Here is a 27,225-nt window from a genome sequence, read left to right on the forward strand (position 1 = left end):
CCCGACCACACCGCTGGCCCAACGCCCTGCTGTCCTTTACCCTTCCTGGCCCCACCCAGGCCGTCTCCCGCGGCCGCCCCCAGCAGGCAGCCAGAACCAGCGCTGACCACGCCCCCGGCGCCGCCCGGCCGTGACATCAGGTGGCGAGACCCTGACGTTACAGAAGCGCGGCGGGGCGGCCAGCCACGCCTTGCCATGGCAACGGCGGGGTGCGCGGGGGCGGGCGGCGAGAGAACCATCCCCCAAAGGTGGACGCGGCACGGCTCCCTCCCAGCTCGCGCGGGCCTCTGCAGCCGCGAGCCTTCGTTGACCCCGCGGGCGGCGGCCTACCAACCCCGGAGCGGCCGCAAAGCGCGGCGGCCGTAGTTGGGCGCTACCTGCTGCCGCAAAACGGCGGGCGCGTCGCGGGTCCCCACCCCGCGCTGTGACGTCGACGCGCGCCCAGCGGTGGCGGCGGCTGCGCAGTGGGCGCCGCGCCCTGCCCGCGACGCTGGTGGCGTAAGTGAGGTCCGCGGCGACGCTGCGAGCCGGGCGAGCCGGGCGCCCGCGCGGCGGGGACGGCCCGCGCCCAACATGCGGAGGCCAGCAGTGTGGGAGCGGTGGCTCGAGCGGGCGCCGGAGCCGGAACGAGAGCCGGGCCCGTAGCGGGGGCCCGCGTCGCGTTGCTGAGGGAGCCCGGGCCACCCAGCTCGGCCGGTCGGCCACTGGGCCACGGCCACGGCGGAGGCCGAGAGGTAACGACGCGCGCGCCCTCGCCGGCTGCCGCGGCCACGCGCCCGGCCCTGCGGCCCCACCCCCGCGGCCCTGGACCCGCCGCCCCGACACCCGGCGGACCCCCGCGCCCCGTCCACCCCCGCACCTCAGAGCTCGCTCTCCCTACAATCCACCCTCTGGACCCCCGCACCCCAGATTCTTGTGCCCGTACAACCCGCGACCCCCACACCCTGAACCCTGTAACCCAGACCGCCACTGATCCCACAACCCGGACCCTGTTGCTCCAGCATTTCCCTGACCCCCGCACTCTGACTCCACTGCACCTACAGCCCTCTGACTCTCATACGCTAGACTCTTACTTCTTACCCCTCTTTCTCTGCATTCCAGACCGTGACCCCCAAACTTAGGCCCCGTCACCTTTACACTCACTGATCCCCAGATTCCAGGCCCAGCTGCTCACAGTGATCCCTCACTCCAGACCCCCACTGTCCACTTAGCGTCCCCCCACACACCCTCCTCCTCTCCCCCCTGCTCAAGCTCACTGCCTACCCGCCTTGACACCCACTCCTCCAGCTCCCGCCCATCATCCCTCCCTACAGTGGCATACATATTTCCACTCCCCTTTGTGGTCCAGCGGGGGGGGGGCTTTGAGTAGGGAATGGGTGTGCAGCAAGGAGGGGCCTCATCTGGGGTGACCTGTTGCGGGGTGTCGCTCAGGAACTCCTGGTTTTCAGCCTGGCTTTGTCCTCCGCCGTCTGCCCTCACCACTGGCTTTGTTTTCTGGAAACACCTCAGATCCCGCCTCGGAGGGGTGGTGGGAGGTCTGTGTGCCTAGCCTGATCCCACCACCGATCCCTTCCCTGCCTGGGACAGCACTTCCCCTGCCCCCTCTGCCCCAACTTTCTTTCAGGGGTTAGGGGCTGGGGGCCTAAGAGAAAGCCTGCGGTGGGGTCCTGGGCAGGGATGTTCGCAGAAAATGGCCCTGGAGAGTTTGCTGCGAGTAGGTGGAATCCGGCATTTTTTCCCCAGTCCCTTCCACAGGGGCACCCGGGTTGGCTGCACATTCATCCAGTGGTACTCGCATCTGGTGGGGCTCCAGCTCTCTGTCTCTGCTGGGGGGTGCGGTGGGGGGGAGGGTAGGGAACCTCAGGGACAGGCTCCATTGGCATTTGCAGACCCCAGGCTCACGGGTGTGAGATGAGTGGGAAGCATAAAAGCTCCCATCCAGGGAAAACCACCCGCCAGGAGCTGCTCTGGTCAGGGAAGGGGTGGCTGCTGCAGGGCATGGATCACCTCTGTGAAGAGCAGATTGTGAGCCAAACCCACAGGTTTGAAAAGGGGAAGTTTGCTGTGGTTGCCAGTAGTTAGTTTCTGTTTTTCACTGTGTCTCCACCAAATTGTACTCGGAGATGGGAACTGCTCTGGACTCGTTAGGCTGATGGGCAGGGGCTGGGTGCAGTGTCCCAGGTACTCACACTGGCCTCCCAGGCCTCCCTGGAGTCTCCAGGACCCCATTGTTTGTCCCCCAACCCCCATGCCTCTGCCCTGTGGATTCTGTGGCCTTGTCTCTCAGGAATGGGATGGGAGGGCTGCTTGGGTCCCAGGGGATGGGCCCAATCCCACGTTAGAGAGCCAGTTGTGTCTGCTGCATGTGGAGGTGTGTGTGTGTGTGTGTGCAGGAGTGGGGAGGCCACAAGGAGCTGACTGGATTCTCCACCACAGCAGCAGGCGACAGCAGGCACAGGTCTGGTTTTTCCGTGCACCATTGGCAGTCAGCCCTTCTCTTGTGAAGTGGCTTCTTGTCTGGTTCCAATCCCTCTAATTTCTCTGAAGCAGATGGTGACGGGCATCTCATTACCTGGCTCTGGGCGTCCCTGCGCTGTGACAACAACCCTGTGCAGACTGACTTCTTTGAACTGCTGGTCTGGTTCCATCTGACTCTCCTTCTGATTATACAGTAATTACCACTGGGTGGCAAGAGGAAGCAGGTGAGGTTTTTAAAAACTGAAAAACCTTCCTCTGTGCTCATCCCAGCTTGGGGAGCTAGCATGCCAGCCAGTAGTTTGGGAAGCAAGGCATCTGAGAGGAGTCAGTTGTATCATGGGGATTTACTGGTGGGTTTGAGCAAGGTCCCTGCGGGGCCAAACTTAGGCACCGTGGCATCTCCCTGGGATACCACTTGTCCCATGGTTAATTTTGCCATCATTTCTGGGTCCCCACAAAGCTGCCCTAGGCCACCTTAGGAGCAGCAGGGTTCCTCATTGTCGTGGTTGTGGTGGGGTGGGGTCCCTGTCTTGGCATATCTTTTCTGGGCCCTGAAAACCCAGAGGTGAGTAGGCAGGGCAAGGAGTTGGGCTAGGAAGATGGGCTGCCAGCCTTTAGGCCTCGGTGACATTGGGTGGGTTGGCCACCGTTGTTTTAACCCTGAAGGGGAAGGCAGGTCCTTGTGAAGGAGCCCAGCATGTGGTTAGTTTCTGGTTCTGGTGATGGAGCAGTCATGGGGGCTTCGTCCTCTGACAGTGGCCACTGTCATGCTCACTGGAGGCCTGTAGTCATGAGCTCTGGCTGCCCTGTGGGGACTGTCCCTGTGGTGTCTCTCCATGCTGGCACAGCTCTGGATTCCTGAGCTGAGACCTGATTGGTCTAGAAGACTCCTGCTTTGGGCAGCTCCGCATCTGTCGCCTCCCATTTCGAGAGCTTTGTGGAGCCTTGCTGGGCCACTTCCTGAGTCCCCACTGCTCAGATGAGGAAGTCGAGGCCTGAGTAGCCTGCTGGAGTCAGGAGGATCTGGCTTTGACGAGGCTCCTTGGTAAATAGGGTGCCACAGTTCTGGGACCCACCCAAGTTGGGCCTTCACCCTGGCTCTTCTGTCACCCAGCCCCTCTCTGGATCTTGTCTTGGGTCCCCTCCCTTAGAATGCCTTAGGGCAGTGTGAGGTCCCCTCATAGCCTTCCCTCGTTCAAGACAGCCTACTTGGGACGGGTCCTTTCTCATCCAGCAATTTAGTGGCATCCACAGTCGGAGGCCATGTCATGGTAAAAAGCAGTCTTATTTGCTGTCAGTTCTTGTCAGCCTGTGTCCAAAGACAAATGAAGTAGCACACCAGACACGGGATGCAGTCTGCTTCTAGGTTATATCTCAAACTCCACAGAAGCATGTTGGCGTGGAGGAGGGAGGACTGAGGCTGGCAGATCACGTGCAGGCTTGAGAAGGCTCCCATTAAGGGCAGGGCAAGTACTGCTCACTTGGGGTACAGCCACCCCAGTTGACAAGGACCAGAGGACACAGGGCTCACTGTGCTTGGCCCTGCAGGGCAGGGCAGGGCAGGACTTCTGTCCTTTTGTCAGCTCCACCTCTGGAAGCAAGAGTCTGGCATAATGTTTTCAGAAGATTGGAAGAGCTGCCGAGGACTTGCTCTTGCAGGGCAGCATCGCTGTAGGGCCCCAGCCACCTCAGGGACCTTGTCTTGGAGGTAATTCTGAGATGGCGAGTGTGACTTGTTTCTCTGCTTGCTGTGGTCCCGCCAAGGGCAGGCTGGCAGGCACATGATGAGGCTCTGCTGGGCTAGACAGTGGACATCCAGTGGCTGCCCTGAGGAGTAGGCCTTACCTCCAGGCAGAGAGAGAGGCCTGTGGGTGGGATGCTAGACCTCAATCCACAGGTCAGCCAGTACCTCTCAAGTTTTCCCAAGTTTACCTGGGCACCTGGGGACTAGGAATCCCACACAGAAGATTATGGGCTGGGGGCTCACAGAGAGACTAGCAAAGACCCCTGGGGTTGATGGCTTCTAGAAAGGTTCCTGGACAGGTTTTTACAGAGCCTTTCCCCTGTGGTGTGCGAGGTCACCCTGGGTCTCAAGGACCTCCTAGGGCAGTGATGGCGAACCTTTTGAGCTCGGCGTGTCAGCATTTTGAAAAACCCTAACTTAACTCTGGTGCCGTGCCACATATAGAAGTTTTTTGATATTTGCAACTATAGTAAAACAAAGATTTATATTTTTGATATTTATTTTATATATTTAAATGCCATTTAACAAAGAAAAATCAACCAAAAAAATGAGTTCGCGTGTCACCTCTGACCCGCGTGTCATAGGTTCACCATCACTGTCCTAGGAACAGGGCTTTCCTCAAAGCAGCCCCAGTTGTGACAACCGTAGATGTCCCAAGGTCTCAGGCCCTGGGCCCAGAAAAGATATCCCGCTCTTGGGCCCAGATATTGGAAGTCTAAGGAAGAAGGTGGAGAGGGGACTGAGGGAGGCTCTGCCTCCTTGGATAAGGCCCCTGGGCTCCTCTGCACCCTCCTGGTCTTGTCCCCACCTTTAGGCTGTCAGGGGTGAAGTTATACCTGAGGCCCTGCTTTCGCTGACTTCCCATACAGCAGCGGTTCTCAACCTGTGGGTCGCCACCCCTTTGTGGGTCGAACGACCCTTTCACAGGGGTCGCCTAAGACCATCGGAAAACACATACATAATTACATATTGTTTTTGTGATTAATCACTATGCTTTATGTTCAATTTGTAACAATGAAATTGGGGGTCATCACAACATGAAGAACTGTATTAAAGGGTCGCGGCATTAGGAAGGTTGAGAACCACTGCTATGCAGGCTGGGCACTGCATCCCACGTCCCATAGGACATCTGCTAGATGGGAGACAGCTGGGGAACTGATTAGAGGACTGCCCTCCCTATTCTAGGAGAGCAAAGAGCATAATGGACAGGGCAGCTGCTCTGCTGTCCATCTCCAAAACTGGGAGTTCAGCCCCACTGGCTCTAATGTACTTTGTGGCTTGTGCCCCTTGCTTGGCAGGTTGCAGGGGGACTCCAGGTGTCTCCCAGCCCTGGGCCTCAGCTTCCCCATCTGATATGGTGACGATGGTACCTGGCTTGTGGGCAGTGACAGTTGCTTGGGAGGGACAGGTACTCAAGACCTTCAGCAATGCTGGTAGCTTGGGATGTGAACTGTGTGGGTAGTTGTATGCCACTAGCCTCGTTAAAAAACAAAAACCAACGGGTGAAACTTATTTTAACTAACCCAATCAATCAATTTTTTATAATCCTCATCCAAGGATATGTATTTTTTAATACATTTTTATTGATTTCAGATAGGAAGGGAGAGGGAGAGAGATAGAAACATCAATGGTGAGAGAGAATCATTGATTGGCTGCCTCCTACACACCCCCTACTGGGAATCGAGCCCGCAACCGGGCATGTGCCCTTGACTGAATTGAACCCGGGACCCTTCAGTCTGCAGGCCAGTGTTCTATCCACTGAGCCAAACCAGCTAGGGCCTGAGGATATTTTTCCCACTGATTTTTAGAGAGAGTGGAAGGGAGAGGGGCAGGGGGAAAGAGTGAGAAACATTAATGTGAGAGAGCCCAGGGCCAGGGATCGAATCTGCAACCCAGGTATGTGCCCTTGATCGGAGTCAGACTCGCCTCCCTTTGGTGTTCCAGGAGTTGCTCTAACCCCTGAAAACACAGGCCAGGGCTTAACTCAATATATTTAAACATGTAATGGGTGAGAGACAGCTTATTCTTCATTGATTGTGTATTTTACACTGAGGGTTCATCACTATTTGGACAGTAAATACTCATTGGAATGCTTGGTTTTAAGAAATACACAGATTTGGCCCTGGCCATTGTTAACATAAAAAGCATTCAGACCTGTAAAGAATTTTGTGAGTTTATTTGAGCCAAACTGTCGACATATGCTGGGAAGCAGAACCTCAGCGAATTGAGATAATGCTCCGGAGAATGGGGAGTTCATACCTTGTTTTTATAAATTTACCATCAAAAGATGTAAGTGGGTTACATGAAATTCATTGGTGATAGATTAGGGAGGTGGGAGTGGGATAAAGCAAAGCAGGAAACCTCTGGGATAGGATAAAAAGTGAAATGATGGACATACACTTCTTTTACACCGATGGATACAGGATAGTTTAACATAATTAACAATTGATGATTAACTTGATAACAATAACAATGAGGGAATGTCCTGGTGCCATTTGTTGTGCCCTGAGGAGTCTAGAAAAAAAAAAGGGAAGTTACAAGTTACCCAGACATTTCGCAGATATGTTATCTTAGAAGCAAAAAGACAAATGGGCTCAGTAAAGATCTAAGTTGATCTTTGTCAGGGAAAATACTGGCCTAGGACATGACTACCCACCATAACCTGTTTGTAGTTACATATTTAATTTTCAGACCATCTTTTGTGGTTATTTTAGGTCTTTGAGTTTGTACAACCGCCATGCAGGCCTTCCCTGAACTAGTCAGGTTAGCATGTGGCCCCTTTCGTCCACACCATGGTGGCTCAGTGGTTGGAGCATTGTCCCACACATGAAAAGGTGGCAGGTTTGATTTCTGGTCAGGGCACATACCCAGGTTGCAGGTTCCATCCCTGGTTGGGTGCATGTGGGAGACATCTGATCAATGTTTTTCTCTCCCTCTCTCTCTCTTTTCCTTTCTCTAAAAAATCGACAATTTAAAAAAACAAACAGATTTGAGTAGAAAATGGCACCTGCCGAGAAGTCTGTCAGCCCTGCCATGGGTTCTACACTCCCCGCATAAGCTTTAGCTCGAGGATGCTGGGAGCAAAACAGCTGTGTAGAGGTGTGGCCAGATGCAGCAGTGTAGGTGCTCAGCCAAATTTAGTTTCAGACAAACAACCCAAAATGGCTTGATATAAGTATATTTCAAATACTGCATGGGATACACTTACATTAAAAGCTATTCGTTGCTTATTAGGCTTTAGTGGTAACAGGGAGCCTGCATGTTTATGCCTGGGTGGCTGTGCTGAGTGTGCGGGGTCCGGGTTTTGATTTGGGGTGGGTGGCTGGCCGGCCAGCCAGGTGGGAGGTAAAACCCTTACAACTGAATGGTGGCTCCTAGCCCAACTGCTGAGTGTTTGCCGGACATAGGTCCTCAGGCCCCATCCAGCTACCGGCCCTAGCATCTTGAGGAGGGGCTGGAAATCTGGGTTTTTAAGTAGCAGCACCTCAGGTGACTCTGATACAGCCTTCTTGGTATTGGTGACTGTTCCACCCCAGGGCTGATCTTAGGGAACCAAAGTCAAGGTGCTGCCTGTTCAACAGTATGGGAAAGCTGCATTGCTGCATCTGTGGCCAGAGACAGGGCTAGGCAGCTCTGGGGTCTCCAGGTTTTTATCTGGTCACCAGTATGCCTGGTCCATCAATGTAAGGAGGGTGTGCTCTAGGGGGTTGGCTCTCTGAGTCTCCTGATGTGTGAGCCCTATGTGTGCACCGGTGAACAGGAGCCCTGTGTGTTTACAGATGTGTATAAGCCCCAGGTGAGTGGGAGCTGTGTAGTCAGTCATCTTGACCAGGTTTAAAGCACTTGGGTATACTGTGTGAGCTCATGCCCCCTGGACCTGGGGGCCAAACCTATCCTGGGTGGTTGTGGGAGCTCTCTGCGTACCCTCAGGCCTCACCCAGGGCCTCTGGGAAGGGTTGAGGCTGGCAGGTTGGTGTCAAGTACTCACACAACCACGGCTCAGCCCCTCCTTCTCTCCCTACTGTCTTGCCAGTTTCTGTGCTTGTTACTTTCTATGGGTACACACCTCTGATTCCTTTCTGACAGAAGCTTGTTCAACATGGACCCAAGGGCAGGAGGTGTGGCTCTGGCAGTTGCCCTGCGTGCCCGCTGAACTTCGATCTATATAGGGACAGGCCCTATTCTTCAGGCTGCCAGCCAGAGCCACACTCACTATGACTTATTATTGTTTTTTAATTGATTTCAGAGAGAGAGAGAGAGAGACATCAATGTGAAACATCAATCGGTTGCCTCCCACACTCGCTGGAACCTGGAATTGATCCCACAATCTGGGTATGTGCCCTAACTGGGAATCGAACCCACCACCTTTTGGTGCACAGGACAATGCTCCAACTAACTGAGTCACACCATCCAGGGCTCACTATGACTTTTAAACAGCTTTATTGAGATACCATTTACTCCCCTTTTTTATTTGAGATATAATTCACAGACCATGATTCACTGACATGGACACCTCAGTGGTTTTTAGTACATTTACAATGTTGTGCAATCAGTACCTGTCTAATTCCAAAATTCCATCACCCCAAAAGGCACCCTGTCCCCCATTAGTCGTCACTCTCCATCCCATCCCCAGCCCCTTGGCAACCATGAATCCACTTTCTGTCTCTGGATTTGCTTGTCCTGGACAGTTCACATAAATGGAATCACAGGCTGTGTGGCCTTTTTAAAAAATATATTTTCATTGATTTCAGAGAGAAAGGAAGAGGGAGAGAGACATAGAAACATCAGAGAGAATCATTGATCGTTGCCTCAGCACGGCCCCCTACTGGGGATCGAGCCCACAACCCAGGCATGTGCCCTCGACTAGAATTGAACGTGGGTCTTTTCATTCTACAGGCCAACACTCTATTCACTGAGCCAAACTGGCTAGTGCCGTGTGGCCTCTTGTGTCTGGCTTCTCACTGAGCATCATGTGTCCAAGGTCCATTCACATCATAGCAAGTGTCAGTGCTTCACTTCCTTTCATGGCTGAGTATATTCCAATGGATAAAGCACACTATCTGTTTATCAGGCGATGGACTTTCGAGCGGTATCTGCCTTTCGGCCTTTGTGAATCATGTTGTGTGAATACTATGCACAGGTTTGTGTAGATGTGTCTTCAGTTCTCTTGGGTGTGCACTGAGTAGCTGGGTTTCTGGGTCATGTTGTCGCAGTGTTGAACTGTTTGAGGAACTGCAGACTATTTCCCACAGTCGCTGCACCATTTTACGCCCCGCCCACCATGGATGAGGGACCACTTCTCCATATCCCTCACACCCCTCCCCTCCCCAACTCACTTTTCAGTGGCTTCTCTTCAGCCCGTTCTGTCCTGGACTCTGGCCCTTTAGCATGGCATCTCTGCCTTCTCAAAGTCTGGGAACCCTGACCAGTTTCCAGAACCCTGTCTGTCCTCTGCCCTGCACTTTCCAGAAAACCAGAAGTTATGAGCTGGTGCCAGTGCCCCAGTCACTGTGGTGCGCTGGCTAGGTCCTACACTTTGAGACTTTCACAGACAGACAGACAGACAGCATGCCAGACTTTGGCCTTCGGTCGTGGTGAGTTCTGCAGCTGGGCACCCTTGACCGCTCTCCCAAGGAGGTGTGTCTTTAAGTGACCGAAAGAAGCAGGACCTGGTCCTGTAAGCAAGCAAAAGCAGAACCAGCAAGAAAGACCACAGAACCAGCGTCCTGTTCTTGGTGGTTGTTTTGTGTTTTTTTTTTTAATTTTATTGATTTCAGAGAGGAAGGAAGAGGGAGAGAGAGATAGAAACATCTATGATGAGAAAGAATCGTGTGGATTGGCTTCCTCCTGCACGTCCCCCACTGGGGATCGAGCCCACAACCTGGGCATGTGCCCTTGACCAGAATCGAACCTAGGGCCTTTCAGTTCGCAGGCTGATGCTCTATCCACTGAGCCAAACCGGCTAAGGCTGTTCTTGGTATTTTTTAAGTAGCAAAAACAAAGTGTGTATATTGAAGAAAACGAACCTTACAGCAAAGCATAAACACTGCTTTTGAAAATCCACTCAACAGCCAAGAGGTGGGTGCCATTCACACTTGAGATCCCTGAAAACACAAGTGTGTTTATAAATGGGACTTGGCATATTGTAGACCTTCATCCCCTGGGGCGTGGCCGTTAGGGCCTCTGTCCCAGGCCGTGCCCACTCTTGCTTTCAGCCGGGTTGCAGTCCAATCCTGAGTGGCGCTTCCAGGGTCTCTGGGTGACTTCTGGGAGGGAGGCTCCTAAGGAGAGTGCTGGTGTGAGGTCCCCAGCAGGGGTGCTGGGCCTGGGCTGGGCTGCCCTTCCGGGAAGACAGCTACTCAGCATCTTCTTTTATTTATGTTTTTAAAAATATATTTTATTGATTTTTTACAGAGAGGAAGGGAGAGAGAGAGAGTTAGAAACATCGATGAGAGAGAAACATCGATCAGCCGCCTCCTGCACATCTCCCACTGGGGATGTGCCCGCAACCCAATTACATGCCCTTGACCGGAATCGAACCTGGGACCTTTCAGTCCGCAGGCCGACGCTCTATCCGCTGAGCCAAACCGGTTTCGGCCACTCAGCATCTTCTGTGTTGACTCAGTGGCCACCCTCCTGGCCTGGTCCTCAGTCCAGTGACTTGCCCAGTTCTGGGGGACATATCTGATTTGAAGGTGTCTTACCTCAAGAGAGCTGGCTGGCCCTGTCTTCCTCCTGTATATGGTCAGGTCCCTTGAGCGGGACTGGCCCCTAGAGGTGATGTGGGCCCACTCCAATAAATAAGGGAGCTCTGGACAGGGTCACTTTCCATGTGTTCTGACCAGTTTGCAGGTGCCTTAGGGGCCCTTTTATTTCCTCCAGCGTAGGTCCCACCAGAACTTCTGGCAATGAGGACCTCCAACCCTGCATGTTCCTGAGCTTCGCACCTGTTAGGTGGGAGGCCGAGAGCATCCTCCTCACCCACCTTTTCCTGCCAAGGCTGATTTTAGGAAATGCACAAGCATTGTTTTCATTGTGCTCACTGGGAGGGAGGAAAGTAGAGCTTGGGGAAGGCAGTAAGTGGGTCCTGCCCTGGAGCCCCAGCCCCAGGGACCATTTCCTGGGCTCTGGCCCACTTGTGGGGACAGCTTTGTGAGGGTGCACTCTGCCACCTTCTGTGCAGGGATTGTTTCCTATCCTGCAGAGGGTGGGGACAGGGCTACACCTCCATGGCTGTCACTGGTACTGCTTTGGCCATTCCTCTGGGCCAGTGGTCGGCAAACTGCGGCTCGCCAGCCACATGCGGCTCTTTGGCCCCTTGAGTGTGGCTCTTCCACAAAATAACATGTGCAGGCGCACATGTACAGTGCGATTGAAATTTTGTGGCCCTTGTGCAGAAGTCGGTATTTTGTGGAAGAGCCACACTCAAGGGGCCAAAGAGCCGCATGTGGCTCGCGAGCTGCAGTTTGCCGACCACTGCTCTGGGTTATGTGTCCTGATAGAGAACCTCATTCACCTAAAATGTCAGTGTTTTCTTTTAAATCAAAGTCCACATTTCCCATGCTGTCAGCACTACTGAATGTTACTTCTTTTCTAACCCCACCAGGCTGAGGAGTGAGAGCCTTTCTGTTCATCTGCATGTCGTACGGAAAGGCAGAGCGATGTGCGTCTGTGAGGCCATCTATACCTCCTCTGCCTACTTTCTCTTGGATCTTTGGGTCTATTTTATATCATTTGTTCACCAGTCTCTGAGTTCCTGCATGCTGCCCGCACAAAAGGCTGCTGTGTCTTTGAGGAGCTTATGGTTTGGGGGCAGGTACACAGTGACTGCATACTTGCTGCCCCATGGCAGAGGGGTTCAAGGGTAGGGTGGCTTCAGTGGTGACATTTGCATAGGGACAATGAGTGGGCACCACACTTGAGCTTGAGGGAGGGACAGGAAGAAGCTGCTGAAGATAGAAGTTTGAAATTTTTGTTGTTGTTAATCCTCACCCTAGCATATCTTTTTATTGATTTTTAGAAAGAAAAAAAACATAAATGTGAGAAATATCAATTGGTTGCCTCCCATATGCGCCCTGACTAAGGATCAAACCCGAAACCTAGGCACTGGCTGGGAATCGAACCTGTTACTTTTTGGTGTATGGGACGACGCTCCAACAAATGGAGCCCCCAGCCAGGGCCGAGGTTTAGGTTTTTAAAAATAAACTTTATTTTAGAACAATCTTAGATTTACAGAATTACTGTGAAGCTGATGCCGATTGCTGAGTCCCCCCATTTTCTGTCAGTGTGGTACCTTTGTCACAGCTGATGAGCCAGGACTGAGATGTCATTAATAACTAAAGTCCATGCTTACTCAGATTTCCTCAGTTTCCCCTGATGGCCTCTCTGCCCCAGGACTCCATCAGGATCCCACAGGACCATCAGTTGTCACATCCCTTAGGCCCCTCTAATTGACATGGTTTCCCCTCTTTCCAGTGTGGATGCCCTAGACCAGGGGTGGGCAAACTTTTTGACTCGAGGGCCACAATGGGTTCTTAAACTGGACTGGAGGGCCGGAACAAAAGCATGGATGGAGTGTTTGTGTGAACTAATATAAATTCAAAGTAAACATCATTACATAAAAAGGTACGGTCTTTTTTTTTTTTTAGTTTTATTCATTTCAAATGGACCGGATCCGGCCCACGGGCCGTAGTTTGCCCATGGCTGCCCTAGACCGTCGTGTCCTTCAGGACGTCTCCAGTCTAGGTTTTCTGGTATATTTTTTTTTTTTCTTCATTGCACTGAAGGGTGTGCCCTGGTTATCTGTCACCTCAGGGTCTCTGCTGTCCCTGTGGCTCCCCACTGCTGACCCTGACTCTTATCTCCCTGCCAAGGTGCTGGACAGGTGTCTCCACTGAGAAGTTCTTTGAGGCCAGAAGTCCGAAATTGAGGTGTCGCAGGGCTGCGCTCCCTCCTAAGGCTGCGGGGGAGGGGTGTCCTTCTGCCTCCCAGCTTCCAGTGGCTGCCAGAGTGTCTTGGCTTGTGGCGCATCTCTGCCTCCATTGTCGCGTGCTCTTCCTTTCCTGTGTGTCTCTGTCTCCTTTTCAGAAGGACACCAGTCACGGATTAGGACCCACCCTAATTTGTAAATAAGGTCACATGCCCAGATACCCGGGGTTAGGACCTATTTTGTTGGGGACACATCTCAGCTCACATCAAGGACTGATACGGTGCTGGAACCATAGTTACTCTGGGTAGCAGAAGTGCCCAGGCTGGGCCTGGCCTGACCAGGACGAGGGGCCCACAGGTACCGTCAAATGAGATAGGACACCCCTGTCCCCTTGACAGACAGTTAGCTTAGAACCAGGTGTGAATGAGGGCTTGATCACGTCTCTGGGGAGAGGCCAGTGCTGTCAGCACACTCTGAGATGCTAGAATGTGGCACACATGCTCTGTCCGGGCCCATGTGTGCCAGCCCCAGGCAGCACCACCAGTGTCTGTCTTCAAGCTCATATCCCTTGTGCTTCCAAGGCTACACTCACAGCTGGGTCCACTGTGCACTGTGGGGCCAGGTGGCCTGTCAGCGGCCACCCCCCAGCTTCCTTCCTCCCCCAGCCCTCATTTTCCTTTCAGCTTTTTAGGTGGAAATTTTCAGATGTACCAAATGTGGAGAGGGTACAGTACTACCCATCCCACCCCCCAGGCCCCGACCCAGTCCAAGTTACCAGCATTTGCCCAGCAAACTCAGTCCCCTCCCTTTCTCTGCAGCAGGTTCTCTGGAGCCAGTACCTGCAGTCAGTATAGTTCCAGAGCTGCCACACCAAGACTGTTGCTTGACTTTGGTTGCTGTGGTCTGAGTTTGCAGAGTTTGTAGCAGCAACCTTGCCTTTTTGTAATCTTAATTTTGAAAACATTTCAAGTCTGTTGAAAGCATGCAAGAAAAGTACCTGATGCCCTGTGCTCCTTATGGGCTCACTGCCACCTGTGGCTGTGTTTGCTTTACCTGAACTGTGTGAGAGCATCCTGCCACCTCGTGACCATCCCCTGTGATCTCTGGCCCTCTCCCAAGAACATCGATGTGTCTAGTCCACCTTTCCATGATGGGTGCAGTGATAGCTGTCCCTTCTCAAAGGGGGACAGCTCCTTCCTCCATCGGGTCCTAGTCAGGACTTCAGGCAGGAACTCTGCACGCCCTCTGGGGCGGCACTGACTGGTGCTCACACCCCAGATCACTGATCGGACCACCTGCTTGGCACACTCAGTCCTGTGTCCATCTGCTTGCTGATGGCACTTCTCCCAGGTTCAGCTGTCTCTTCTCCCTTTGTCTGTAACTTGATGTTTAAAGACCCATTTCTGCTTAATCCTTTTTGACACTGGCCTTGTCCCTGGTTCCTGTGCAATCATTTGGGGTACTTCCTTCCTCTCTGCCATGACACGATGTTGCAGGTGCCCTGGGACTTCTCAGCTACAGCCCCAGGGTGGGCAGGTCTCCTGGGTCCCTCGAGTTTTGATGTTTAGATGCCAGGACGTGACACACTGGGTGCTCATGGCTCCCGGGGTGCCGTGTTCCTGGGCCCAGGTGAATCCTGGGGAGGAGGCCCTGCCTCTCCATGTCACTGAGTGCAGAGGTAGGTCCCTGATGTGGGGGAACACGGGGACATATGTGTCCGGAGTTGCCGAGAAGGGGCTGTAGCCAGGATCATCTGAGTCTTGGTGCTTCTAGGGCTACACTCACCTCAGGGCCCACTGTGCACTGTGGGAAGGAGGCTCCTGTACCTTCCTTAGACTTGCTCTGGCTCTGGTCTGGGGCTGTGCTAGTGATGTCAGCCAGGGACTGTGACATCACTGACTGGAGATGGTCAGAGAAGGGGCCCCAGCAGGGGTCCCAGCCCCTGGCCCTGACAAGATGGAGGACCCCAAAAAGAACAGGGCAGGTAACTCACCTGAGGTGCGCATTGGTGGAGAAGCAGGGCCCTGACGTGGAGCATGAATCTATGAGACCCACTCAGTGTGGACACAGGCAGGACAGCAGCTTCCAGGGGCTGCCTGGGGATTGTGTCAGCGTGGAATTGAATGTGGCCATGCGGGTCCACACGGAGCCCACACCCTTGAAGGGCCTGCCCTCTGTTGGGGAAGCTGGGGGGTGAATTGGGGGCCACTATGGTGGGGCTGAGGGTGAAGGAGGAATGAGAGGTGCCTTCCTCCAGGATAATTGCTTTTAACCCCTGGGCCTGGACTGAGGCTTTAGGTCACCTGCTTTGTCCAGGTGTGTGCTGGGCTGGGCATTCAGCTCTGGTCCTAGCCCTGACTCAGACTCTCTTCCCTCAGGCAGATGCTTGACTCACTTTGCTATCCCCCTGCAGGTCCCATCTGGCTCAGAGCATCCGGGAGAGGACCCAGAATGCCCCCATGTGGCTGGTGGGTGGGGTGAGCTCTTGTTTGTGGGGTGAGCAGGGGCTGGTGTCCTTGGGGAAGGGTCAGGCCCCTCACCTGCCTTCCTATGCCCATTGTCCCTGCAGGCAGTGTCTGCATATCTGCCCTGTGTAAGAGGGCTGCATGGGGCCCAGACACACTGCGGTAGGGGTCACTGGGGTAATGTTGGGGGCTCAGGGAGGGCAGCATGTGTACTGGACTCTGTAGTCCTGGCTGGCTGCTATCTCCCCATAGCCGGCTGGGGCCAGGTGGGTTTGGCACATACACAGAGTCTCCATGCTTGTGAGGCTGTGACCCTTCTCCTGTTGGTTGTGCTCAGGTCCAAGGGTCACATGCAGATTAGGCACCTCCTTGTGCCTGGTTATGCGTGTGGTCCCTCTTGAGAGGACTGCCAAGCATGGGAGGGTGTGGACACGTGTGAGTTACGCACATGTGTGAGCATGGGAAGGGGTGTGCATGCATGTGGGTGTGTAAGCACAGGAGGGAGTGTCCACACGTGTGTGAGAGCATGGGAAGGTGTGTGTGTTCACTGCACTCTGAGTCCCTGCTGTCTTGTAGTCTATGAACATGTGGCTGGGATTCCCCTCTATGAGGTGCCTGCTCCTTCTGGCTCTGAGGCTTGGGCCAGCTGTTCCCAGAACCAAAGCCAAGGGCTGACAGAGGGCTCTGTCCTTGGCCTGGTTCTCAGAGGCCCCCACTTTGTTCTCTTTCATCATCCCCAGGGCCCTGTTCCGGCCTCAGGGTGAGGGAGCCCCAGGTCATGGGTTGAGATCCCCCTGGGGTCCTTGCCCCCAAGGCCTCATGGTGTCACCATGTCCAAGTCACTACTACTCCCATCAGTAGCTGGCCAGATCCTCAGTCAGTGGCGAGGAGGGGGCTCTGTGGTCTCTCCTCTTCCTTCTTCAGAGGAATGACCCCTTGGCGTGGGGGGAGGGGCTATGGGCAGGGTGGCCCTTGCTCCTTTCTGCATCCAAGTTGGGGCTCCCCGCCTGGTTCTGGGGCCTCTGTCACTTGATTAGACTTCACCCTTCCCAGTGCAATTGTCTTTGAGCTGTGTTGTGGGCCAGCACTCAACAATGCGCATCTTTCCTACCTTGATACATGGAATTCACCGTGGCCTCTGCCCCTCAGAAAGTCACAGGTCCCGCTTGTGCCTTCAGAGGTCTTTCCAGAATGCCATCCTGCTGTGCCAGCCCTGTTAGTTAATGCCACCGTGCCAGGCTGTGCTCTGGACCCTGGGCTGTATTATGGGCAGGTGGGTAGGTGGGTCTCAATCTTTTAACCTGTGTCTCTGTTTTCCCCCCAGCTGGGAGCCACAAGATTTGAGGTGGCGGGACCTGTCAGCAGAATGTGTCCTCCCCCTGCGTGCAACTTTGAGGCCACCGAGATGAGTTCCACGGCCTGGCCCTCGCGAGCACCCACATCTCATTAGCCAGGAGTCCGCCAGGTGCCATGGTGTGCTAGCCCCAAAGAGCCGCCCGTGACCTCAGGTCTCCATAGACCCGGGATTTGTACAGCAGCAGAGTCACCGTGGAGAGGCCAGGGTACCACAAACTTATGGATTTTGACAAGAAAGGAGGGAAAGGGGAGTCGGAGGAGGGCCGGAGAATGTCCAAGGCCGGTGGCCGGACCAGCCACAGCGTCCGGAACTCGGGGACCAGTTCGGGGGTCCTGATGGTGGGCCCCAACTTCCGGGTCGGGAAGAAGATAGGCTGTGGCAACTTCGGGGAGCTCCGGCTAGGTGAGCCCCGCTCATTTGCATTCAGGGGATGGGCTGGGGGAAGGCTGCCCAATGAGTTCGCAGTCACTTGCAGATGACCTCCCTGATTATTGCGATCAGGACACAGGTAAGTGTGTGTGTGTGTTTCTGTTCCCCGAAGAGGAGGTTGGGAAGAGGGGTAGACTCCCGACGTCTCCCCTTTGTGTCTGAGGAACAGCTCTGGTGGGGATCCAAGTCCACACATGAGAGAGCCGACATAGAAGCCTCCAGTGTCTAAGCAGGTGCACTGTTTAGCATTTGGTTGTCAGGAGCTGTGGGCAGCCCCAGGTTTGGGGTTTCTGAGTCCATGTACCATCAGGGGCTGGGGCCCAACTCTGTCTGCAGGTGGGAAGGGCATGCAGGACAGGCACTCGGCTAACTAAGACTGTGGTGGGTGAGGAGAGACAAACACCTTCCCAGAGCATGGGGCCCCACAGGCTCACTCAGCCTGCACAGAGGGACCTGGGCAGCATGGTGGCCAACTCTTCAGCTTACCCTGACGGAGCTGCCCTGCTGTCCTGTTAGGGTGTACATGTGTGTGCACATACATGTCCCTGAGCCCAGTCTTGATCTGAAGCCTGTGGGGCTGGGGAGGGCTATACAGCTTTGTGGACTCAGACATCGTCATGGGTCCTGTTCTTTGGTGTTTGGAGCAGCAGCCTAAACAGTCCAGGTGTGCACAGAAAGATGCGTGGGCATATATAAGGGTCTGGGGAGGTGTAGCGGCTTTTGGCTTGAAACTTTTTTTTGAATGGAGTATATGTTCTTTTCTGCCTGGCTTTTGCTCAGTGTGTTTTTGAGAATATCCATGTTGTCATGTGTGTCTGTAGCTAGTCGCTCTTTGTTACTCTGTCCATTTGTATGATTGTTCCCCATTTTGTTCATCCGTTCTCCTGCTCAGGGATATTTGGCTGTGCCCAGATTTTGGCTATTATGAATAAAACTGTCCTGAGCATCCTTCTCCAAATCTTGTGTATGAATGTTTTTGTTAAAAGCACTGGGTCACGGGGGACATATGTCTTAAGAGAAACTGCCAGACCGATTTCCAGAGTGGTTGTACACGTTATTCTCCTTCAGGCGGCATATGGGAGTCTGGTTATCCCACATCCTCACCAACACTTGGGGTTGTCAGGCTTTTTTCCTTGTTTGTGGGTGTGAAGTGCTGTTTCTGGGATTTATTTGCATTTTCTTGATAACTAATGTTGAGCATTTTTCTCAGATATGTGTCTTTTTCTCTGTTGTGAAGATATTCTTTGGTTTCAAATTTTGATTCTGCATCTTTTAGTTGTAGTTTTCTTTGTATTTATCCTGCTTGGGATTCATTGGGCTTTTTGGATCTGTATATTGACACTTTTTAATTAAATTCGGAAAAACTTAGGCCATTATTTCATTGTGTTTTTGCTGCCTCAGTTTACTGTCTTCTCAGACTCCAATGACATGTATGTTAGGAGTGTTTGATGCTGTCTCATAGTTCCTTAAGTTCTTTTCCATGTTCTTCCTGTCTTTTTCTCTCTTTGCTTCAGTCTAGATAGTTTTTATTGCCCTGCTGTAAGTTCACCCTTCTTTTTCTCTGCAGTGTCCAATCTATTGTTGGGGCCATCTAGTGAATATTTTATTTCATTCACAGTATTTTTCACTTCCATTTGACTCCCCTCCTGTTCTCTTGAGACTTGCCATCTGCTTGTTTATTTTGCCCATTCTTTCTTTAAATCCTTGAACTTGTAACTGTTATAAATGCCTATGTATATGGTGCATTTCACTTTGTTTTTCCTTTTTGCAGTCCTGTTTTTCTCGTGTCTGGTAATGTTTTACTGTATGTTGCACATTGTGGGTGCCACATGTCACAGACTTTTAAGTCTGGGTTGAGGTTCGTCTTAAGACTTATCTTGACTCCATCAGGGACTGATTTTGGTTTTGTTAGGATGGGCTGAGAGAGCAGACATTACTCAAGGGCTGGAGTTGCCCCTCTTTCCACATGTGGGCTTTCTGGGTTCTTAGCCTAAGGTCGGGGAAGTTCAGGGAGGCCTCTCTGCTCTGGACTTCATGGTTAGACTTCATGAATGTTTAAAATATCTTTCACAAAGCGTTGTGAGCTGGAACAGGCAAACCACAGACTGGGAAGAAATATTTTCAGAGCACCATTTGACAAAGCGCTGATGTTCAGGATACGTGAAAGGACGACAACTTGATAATAAAAGGACAGACATTCCAATTAAAAATGGGCAAGAAATTTGAACAGACACTTTGCATAAGCAGACAAATGGCCAGGAAGCACAGAAGGCACCCACATTGGCAGTACAAGCCAGCAAACCTACTAGAGGAGTGACTAGCCTGCCCACAGAAAGGCCCATAGGCAACGTTCACTACAGCTCTGCTTATAACAGAAAATGAAACAACCCACGTGTCCCCATGCTAACCGGATCGGTCCCCTTGATGGGGTAAGGCTTCATTCAGCTGTCACCAGGAACCACGGACATGCCTCAGCACAGGAATTCATCACCATGTGAAAGGAACCAGGAGGGGAGAACACACCAGATGATTCTGTCTTGGTGCAGGTGGGGGTGGACCAAGAAGGGGTGTGAGTAGTGGGGACATTCTATGCTTTGATAAGGGTATGGGTTGCTGAGGGACATGCATTGGTCAAAGCTCATCAGATGGCACCCTTCGGATGTGTGCATTTCTTGGTAAATGTCACCTCCCACAGGGTAAACAAGAACTATATGTACACACTAGAGGCCCAATGCACGAAATTAGTGCAAGGGGCTTGGCTCTCTGCCGTGGCGGCTACCTCTGCCTCAGCCCCGCCGCTTCAGCTTCGTCTGGAAGGTCGTCCGGTCTAATTATCATATTATGCTTTTATTATTATAGATAGAACTTGACCTGCAGGCTGGAGTATCTACAAATTAGAGAGATTCATGACTGATAGATATGCAACAGAACAGATAGCAAATTGTTCATTGTGTAATATAGGCAGTGAGGATGTAGCTGTTCACTGAACAGTTCCTTCTGTTTTTCTGTGTTTAAAACTTCCATAAAAAAATGGTGGGGTCGCCCTTGCCGGTTTGGCTCAGTGGATAGAGCGTCAGCCTGCGGACTGAAGGGTCCCTGGTTCAGTTCCAGCCAGGGGCACATGCCTGGGTTACAGCCTCAGTCCAAGGTGCAGGAGGCAGCCAATCGATGGTTCCCTCTCATCACTGATGTTTCTATCTCTCCCTCTCCCTTCCTCTCTGAAATCAATAAAAATATATTTTTTAAAAATGGTGGGATGAAAACACAGGAGGGACACTTATTTTTTATCAAAACCCAAGAACCAGGTCTAAAAGGAGGCTCCCTTTTCCTTCTAATGGGTGTCTGTGAAAAGAAAAACAATGCCAATAGTAAGAATGCCAAAACTCTTCAACTGTTCCTGGAATAAATCTAACAAAGATTGGGCAAGCTCTCTCAGAGCGACAGAACATCTCTGGGAGTTCATTCCCAGGGGTGGATGGGACAGTTCAGTATGAGATGTTACCTCCTCCGGTTTGGCTGCAGACTCCAGGACACCCTTCAGGGCTCTGAGAAAGTCAGTAAGCTGACTCTGAACCACCATGGAAACCAAGGACCTAGAATAGTCACAGCAGAGCAGAAGACACACCCACGGCTGGGTGCCACGGTGGTGTGGACACCTCGGCACACAGAAGGCAGTGACTGTGACCAGTGGAGCAGACTAACACTGTGGGGAACCCTGGCATCAACCTCTGAGGTGGGACACATTGGTGTCTGCCGCCACGTGGGTGGGGCAGGAATAGCTAGAGTGAAGATGGCACCCTGACTGTCCAGCTGCAGCAGGCAGAGTAAGGGGAGGCCTGGAGGTGCGGACACATGTGTGGCCATGTTTGTGGTGGTCAGGACCCAGTGATGGTAGTCTCAGGACAAAGGACAAGACAACACTGGGAGGGGCCACTGGACCAGAGATGGTGGTACGGTGTACACAGCACCGTGCGCAGGAACTCTAAATGCACACGAGGGCCTGGATTGGGGTGGCCCCTTGTGTATACGGCAGGTCACCCAGCAGTAGTGGCTGGACCATCTGGGACTCTGCTGGCGTTAGAGACTATAACAGGTGAAAAAGCAGTTCTGTGAGGGTTGGGTGTTAGCTCTTCCTCTGTGGGCACCTGCAGGTCCTGGTGGGTGGGCTCAGGCCTGCGTCAGGTGATCTTTCTAACCTGAGAGGGGTGCAGGTCTTCCACCCTGGCCTGCTGGGCTCTGTTACCTGGGGGAGCCAGCCTGGCTCTTGCCTGCTGGCACCATGGGCAGGCTCTAATCTGACATAGCCAGCCTGGACGTTGCGGAGGGGGGTGGGGGTGGGGAGGAATGTGTGTGCAGGAGGAAGACACAGGGCACCTGGGGTAAGTCCTCTGCATGTCATGACAAACCTCTTGGGGTAGGGTGAGTTCTGGCCAGTGGTCCTTTACTCCACCTTCATGGGGGGAGGGGAGGGGAGGAAGGTGCTGGAATGAACCATGGTTGGATGGTTGTGGGGCAGGGAGGGGAGGCAGAGTAAGGTCCACTGGTAGGAGGGACCAATGGATGGGCATCGGAGGGACTGGTCCAGACTATTTGCCACCTGTCTGCAGGACCCATGTAGAGGCATTGAGGAGGCTGCACCCATGGGGGTCCTGGGGGTGGAGTGATGGGGTGGTGGGAGATGCTTAGGGAATATGGATGTCTTTGGTTCCCATTGCTGCAGTGGGTGTTGAGAAGGGCCATGTTCCAATTTTTGATGGGAAAATTGGGGCACATTGGTGTGCTTGTGGGGATAGCTGCTTGAGTGGTGGAGGCGGGGTTGGGGGAGTGATTGGGTGAGCTAGATGGGGCTGGTGGGGGCTGGGATCTGGAGTATATAGATGGTGGTGGGCAGAGGCTATAGAGAAGAGAGTAGCAGTAAGATAGGGTGGGAGCCCAAGATGTGAGGGTTCAGGGCAGATGGAGACACCTAAAGGGGTGCGGATATCTTGCAGGCATCCTTTTCACTCCCAGGACCTGGGAGGACAGGGCCAACCTCAAGGGGGCTACCGGGGAACAGAAGGTTCCCCTTGCAGGGGGTAGGTCATGCAGGGTCTCCTTCCTGCTTGGGTGGAGGAGGAATGGGGCTGAGTGGCCTTGCTGTGCTGACTTCTCTCTCCTCCACAGGAAAGAATCTCTATACAAATGAATACGTAGCTATCAAATTGGTGAGTCCAGGTTCTTCACACACAGCAGAGACTATCCCCATGTGGGGCCTGGGGCAGGAGGAGGGGCAGTGCTACACCCCAGGTAACCCTCCACCCCCCCATCCCTCCAGGAGCCCATCAAGTCGCGGGCACCGCAGCTGCACCTGGAATACCGCTTCTACAAGCAGCTCAGCTCCACAGGTACCGCCACGCAGGGGGCAGTGCAGGGCGGGCGTGGGGACAGTGGGGGCCTGCTGCAGGCCCCCTAGGCATCTGTGCATGCTCCACCCGCAGAGGGTGTCCCTCAGGTCTACTACTTTGGCCCGTGCGGGAAGTACAACGCCATGGTGCTGGAGCTGCTCGGGCCCAGCCTGGAGGACCTATTCGATCTGTGTGACCGCACATTCACGCTCAAGACTGTGCTCATGATCGCCATCCAGCTGGTGCGGGCTATGGGACCCCTGGCTGCAGGGCGGGATGTGGCAGGGAGAGGAGTGGGGCGGAGCCTGGGGAAGGGAGCTGCGGGAGGGACCCTGCAGGACCTAGGCAGATGGAGACACCTGCCCACTGCCCTCAGATCACGCGCATGGAGTATGTGCACACCAAGAGCCTCATCTACCGCGATGTGAAGCCCGAGAACTTCCTGGTGGGGCGGCCGGGCAGCAAGCGGCAGCATGCCATCCACATCATCGACTTTGGCCTGGCCAAGGAGTACATCGACCCGGAGACCAAGAAGCACATCCCCTACCGCGAGCACAAAAGCCTGACGGGCACAGCACGCTACATGAGCATCAATACACACCTGGGAAAGGGTAAGGGGCACAGGGGCGGGGGTTGGGGAGGTGGGGGGAATGCGCTGACCTGCTGTTCCCCTGCTGACCTGCTGTTTCCCCTCAGAGCAGAGCCGCCGTGACGATCTGGAGGCGCTAGGCCACATGTTCATGTACTTCCTGCGTGGCAGTCTGCCCTGGCAGGGGCTCAAGGTGAGCCAGGGCATGTGGGGGTGTGGGGTGGGTCATGGCTCCCAGTGATGTTGCTGACCACTCTGCCTGCAGGCGGACACGCTCAAGGAGCGCTACCAGAAGATCGGGGACACCAAGCGGGCCACGCCCATTGAGGTGCTCTGCGAGAGCCACCCAGGTAAGGGCTTTCCCCAGCCAGTGCTGTGTTCCCTGCCCTCGCTGTCCCTGTTGCCGCGGCCGTCCTCCCCCACCCCCCCATGTATCCCCGCCCCCTTGCCCACATCCACCCCCAGCCCTGCTGGCTCTTCTCAGAGGAGATGGCCACATACCTGCGCTATGTGCGGCGCCTGGACTTCTTCGAGAAGCCTGACTACGACTACTTGCGCAAGCTCTTCACAGACCTCTTTGACCGCAGCGGCTTTGTGTTTGACTACGAGTACGACTGGGCGGGGAAGCCCCTGGTATGTGGGAGCAGGGCCGGGTGTGGGACGGGGCCCTGGATTTGTGAAAGATTTTGGACTTGGAGGGCTTTACCTTGGATGTGGGGGTCCCAGGGCATTGGGGATGTCGGACCCCAGAGGTGGGGGGTGAGACCCTGAATGTGGAGGGTGGGACCCTAGACCTGGGGGTTGTGCCTTGAGCTGGAGGAGGACCCAAGTACCTGGAGCCTTGGTGCAGATTCAGGTAGGACCCTGGTTCATAGGGGTGGAGTGGTGCCCAGCCTCAGCACCCTGTCCTGCCCTCCTTGCAGCCTACGCCCATTGGCACAGTTCACACCGACCTGCCTGGGCATACTCAGCCTAGGGATAAAGCCCAGCTATACAGCAAAAACCAGGTGAGGTGCCAGGCCAAGGACCCCAACAACCCTGGGAGGGCGGGGGGTGGAGATCACAGCCCACGTGACTTCTCTGCTACCCGCTCACCCAGGCACTGAATTCCACCAATGGGGAGCTGAATGCTGATGATCCCACTGCCGGTCACTCTAACGCCCCCATCACGGCGCCTGCAGAGGTAGAGGTGGCGGATGACACCAAGTAAGACCCTGGGCAGCGTCTGGGGGCTGAGATGCCTTGGGTCCAGCTGATACCTCCTTTCTACTCTGCGCCCAACTTGTCCCTCCCAACCTGTGTCCACTTCCCACTCTCACCCTACCCAGGTGCTGCTGTTTCTTCAAGAGGAGAAAGAGGAAATCACTGCAGAGGCACAAGTGACCCTGGCGGTGGTTCCCCACACCCTCCGCTGCAGCTCCTGGAGGAGCTCGTCTGGATGGCCCACAGCCAAGACATAGACTGTGGCCCGGAGCTGCTCACCCCTCGTGGGTTACTTCCTTCACATAAGACTTTGGCCGAAATTTCTACACCTGTGTCTAGTCCTCCCTTCCAAGAGCATTAACTATTTAAAACAAGGAAAAGAAAACACAACGGCCGTCTGCCCTGCGCCCCTTCGCCATGTCTGCTGAAGTGAGTAGTGTGACCTGGAGGCCCCGGCCACCGCGCCGTCCAGCTTGCCTGCCCCATTAGTGTCATAAAGTCTAGTCGTCTCCCTCTATCCAAAGGCCATTTTCTCGAGGGGGCGCTGTGGGGCATTGCTGCCAGGGGTGAGCCCACTCTGGGCCTCCCCAAACCAAAGGGGAAGGCGCGGTGGGAGCGGCACCCCAACCAAAATGCTGCACCAAAGCTTGGACGGTGTGGCCCACAGGTGTTCCTGCTGCACCTGCTCCTGGAGCCTGGGGCGGCCACCGGTGTGGCCACGTAGGCCAGGGCTGTGCCCAGTGTGAGGGCTTCTTGTGTCTGTGCTCAGTGTCACTGAGCCGCAGGATACAAGCGCCTTAAAGCCCCGTATCAGCCCACAGGTGCGCAGGGCCAGGCAGTCACAGGCGGGCGGGCGGAGCCGCTGGGGCATTGGCGGAGGTGTGTGCATCTAGGTGTTGCTTTACAAAGTGTACAGAAATGGCACTTCTGTTTCTCTGATGCTTCCTGGAAGCCATAGAACTTAGGGGCTTTTTTAAAAAAATAAAGGAAAATGAAACCAGTTCTGAGTATAGTGTCCGGTCTTTCTGAGAGGCTTTGCTGAGACGAGCAGCAGTTCAAATGCCCGCATCCCTGGGAAGGGACAGCCTAGGAGGTGGTGTCAGAAGAGGATTTGGGTAGCCAGGGAAGAATGGATGGTCAGGAACAAAGGAACAACTAAAGTGAGTGTAAGAGCTGGTTTGGTTGTGTTCTTGGTGGGTAGGCAAAACCCCCACTGTTACTGAATGACAAGAAAGGGCGAGATCACGAAGTGCAGAACAGCAGGTGACCTCGCCAGTTATGCACACATAGAATAAAGCATTAAGTGGCTTGCTTTCCAGAAGAAACAAGGTACTTGTTATATCAGGATGGTAAGTTGTTTTTTTAATATGTTTTATTGATTTCAGAGAGGAAGGGCGAGGGAGGGAGAGAGAGAGAGAAACATCAGTGATGAGAGGGAATCATTGATTGGTTGCCTCCTGCACACCCTCCACTGGGGATGAACCTGCAACCCCTGCATGTGCCCTGACGGGGAATCAAACTGTGACCTCCTGGTTGGTTCATAGTTTGAGGCCCAACCACTGAGCCACGCCGGTCAGGCAGAATGATGTCTTGAGTGCACCCAAGCACTGAGCGAGCGGAAAGAGGCTGTGAGTGCCGACAGGACAACTGGGTGGCTGTGGACTGAATGTGTCTTCCCACATTCATGGGTTGACACCCACTGCCCCAGAGGGATAGTGTTATGAGGTGGGGCTTTGGGGAGGTGATCAGGGTTAGATGAGGTTCAAGGGTGGGACCTCCACGGCAGGATTGGTATCCTTGTCAGGAGAGGAAGAGGCCAGGGCTCGCTCTCCACCATGTGAGGATGCAGCAGGAAGGCAGCCAGGAGGAGGAGGACCCTCACCAGGAGCAGCCCTGCTGGCACCTTGACCTCAGGCTTGCAGCCTCTTCCACTGTGAGAAACGTCTGTGGATTGAGCTGCTCAGGGCCACCCTAGCAGACTCAGATAGTAGCCAACAAAGCAATGATAAAAGTCAACATTCTTGAAAGAGTTTAATGGGATTTCCAGGTCTTGAAGACAGTGGCAGACTCTTAACTGACTGGCCCAGCATTTTCTCCTCAAATAACACAGAACCACCAGAAGATAGACCAAGTGTGCTCAACACCCCGTTCCCACTTCTCCTGTGGGATCTTGGCCTCCTGCTCACTCCTGCCCCGCTACAGGTCTGTCTCGTGGGGCATGCAGGCAGGAGGGCTGGTCAGAGGCAAAGGAATTAGGGAATCCAGAATGTGGTCCTCCCACCTGCAGATGGGAAACCCACCTCCCATTGGAAACCGCAAAGCCCAGGAGAACAGCCAGACTTGCCCCCAAGAGCACTTGACGGTGTGAAAAACATCTTGGATTAGAAATTCATAAACTAATGGCAGAAATGGGCAAGAAAAAACTGGAAACAGCAGCTTGAACTCAGGAAATCTGAGAAATTATTTAAGAAACAAAGAATAAAATGCAAGGTGCCAAGACTCTGAGAAAGGTTTGAGGAAGGGCTTTGGAAGCAGAAGAACAAGAGCATGAAGAGAGGACCACAAAGGGTGAGGCATCGGAGGTGGCGGTGATGGCAAACAGAAGGCAGGATATGTCATTCCAGTCTCTGAAGAAAATCAGAACTAG

The 27,225-nt window shown here is 53.8% G+C and overlaps 1 protein-coding gene across 1 annotated transcript; it reads left to right on the forward strand.

The window, feature by feature from the left end:
• Window positions 1-484: 484 nt before the first annotated feature.
• CSNK1G2 (casein kinase 1 gamma 2) lies at window positions 485-25,578 on the forward strand. Its single transcript, XM_070415716.1, has 12 exons — window positions 485-734; window positions 16,941-17,375; window positions 22,566-22,606; window positions 22,717-22,786; window positions 22,880-23,028; window positions 23,163-23,397; window positions 23,483-23,568; window positions 23,641-23,725; window positions 23,860-24,008; window positions 24,299-24,382; window positions 24,475-24,581; window positions 24,704-25,578. Exons 2-12 carry the CDS (start codon window positions 17,192-17,194, stop codon window positions 24,756-24,758), a joined length of 1,245 nt encoding a protein of 414 aa, XP_070271817.1. The 5' UTR covers window positions 485-734; window positions 16,941-17,191; the 3' UTR covers window positions 24,759-25,578.
• Window positions 25,579-27,225: the final 1,647 nt, after the last annotated feature.

This window comes from Myotis yumanensis, unplaced genomic scaffold (genome assembly GCF_028538775.1).
Source record: "Myotis yumanensis isolate MYYU_CA2020_CCGP unplaced genomic scaffold, mMyoYum1.0.hap1 SCAF_5, whole genome shotgun sequence".
NCBI lineage: Eukaryota > Metazoa > Chordata > Mammalia > Chiroptera > Vespertilionidae > Myotis > Myotis yumanensis.

Coding starts and splice junctions, on each gene's coding strand:
- CSNK1G2 (XM_070415716.1), top strand. CDS start 17,192: ATGGATTTTGACAAGAAAGGAGGGAAAGGGGAGTCGGAGGAGGGCCGG. Junction 23,398..23,482: donor CAATACACACCTGGGAAAGG/GTAAGGGGCACA, acceptor GTTTCCCCTCAG/AGCAGAGCCGCCGTGACGAT. Junction 23,726..23,859: donor GCTCTGCGAGAGCCACCCAG/GTAAGGGCTTTC, acceptor GGCTCTTCTCAG/AGGAGATGGCCACATACCTG.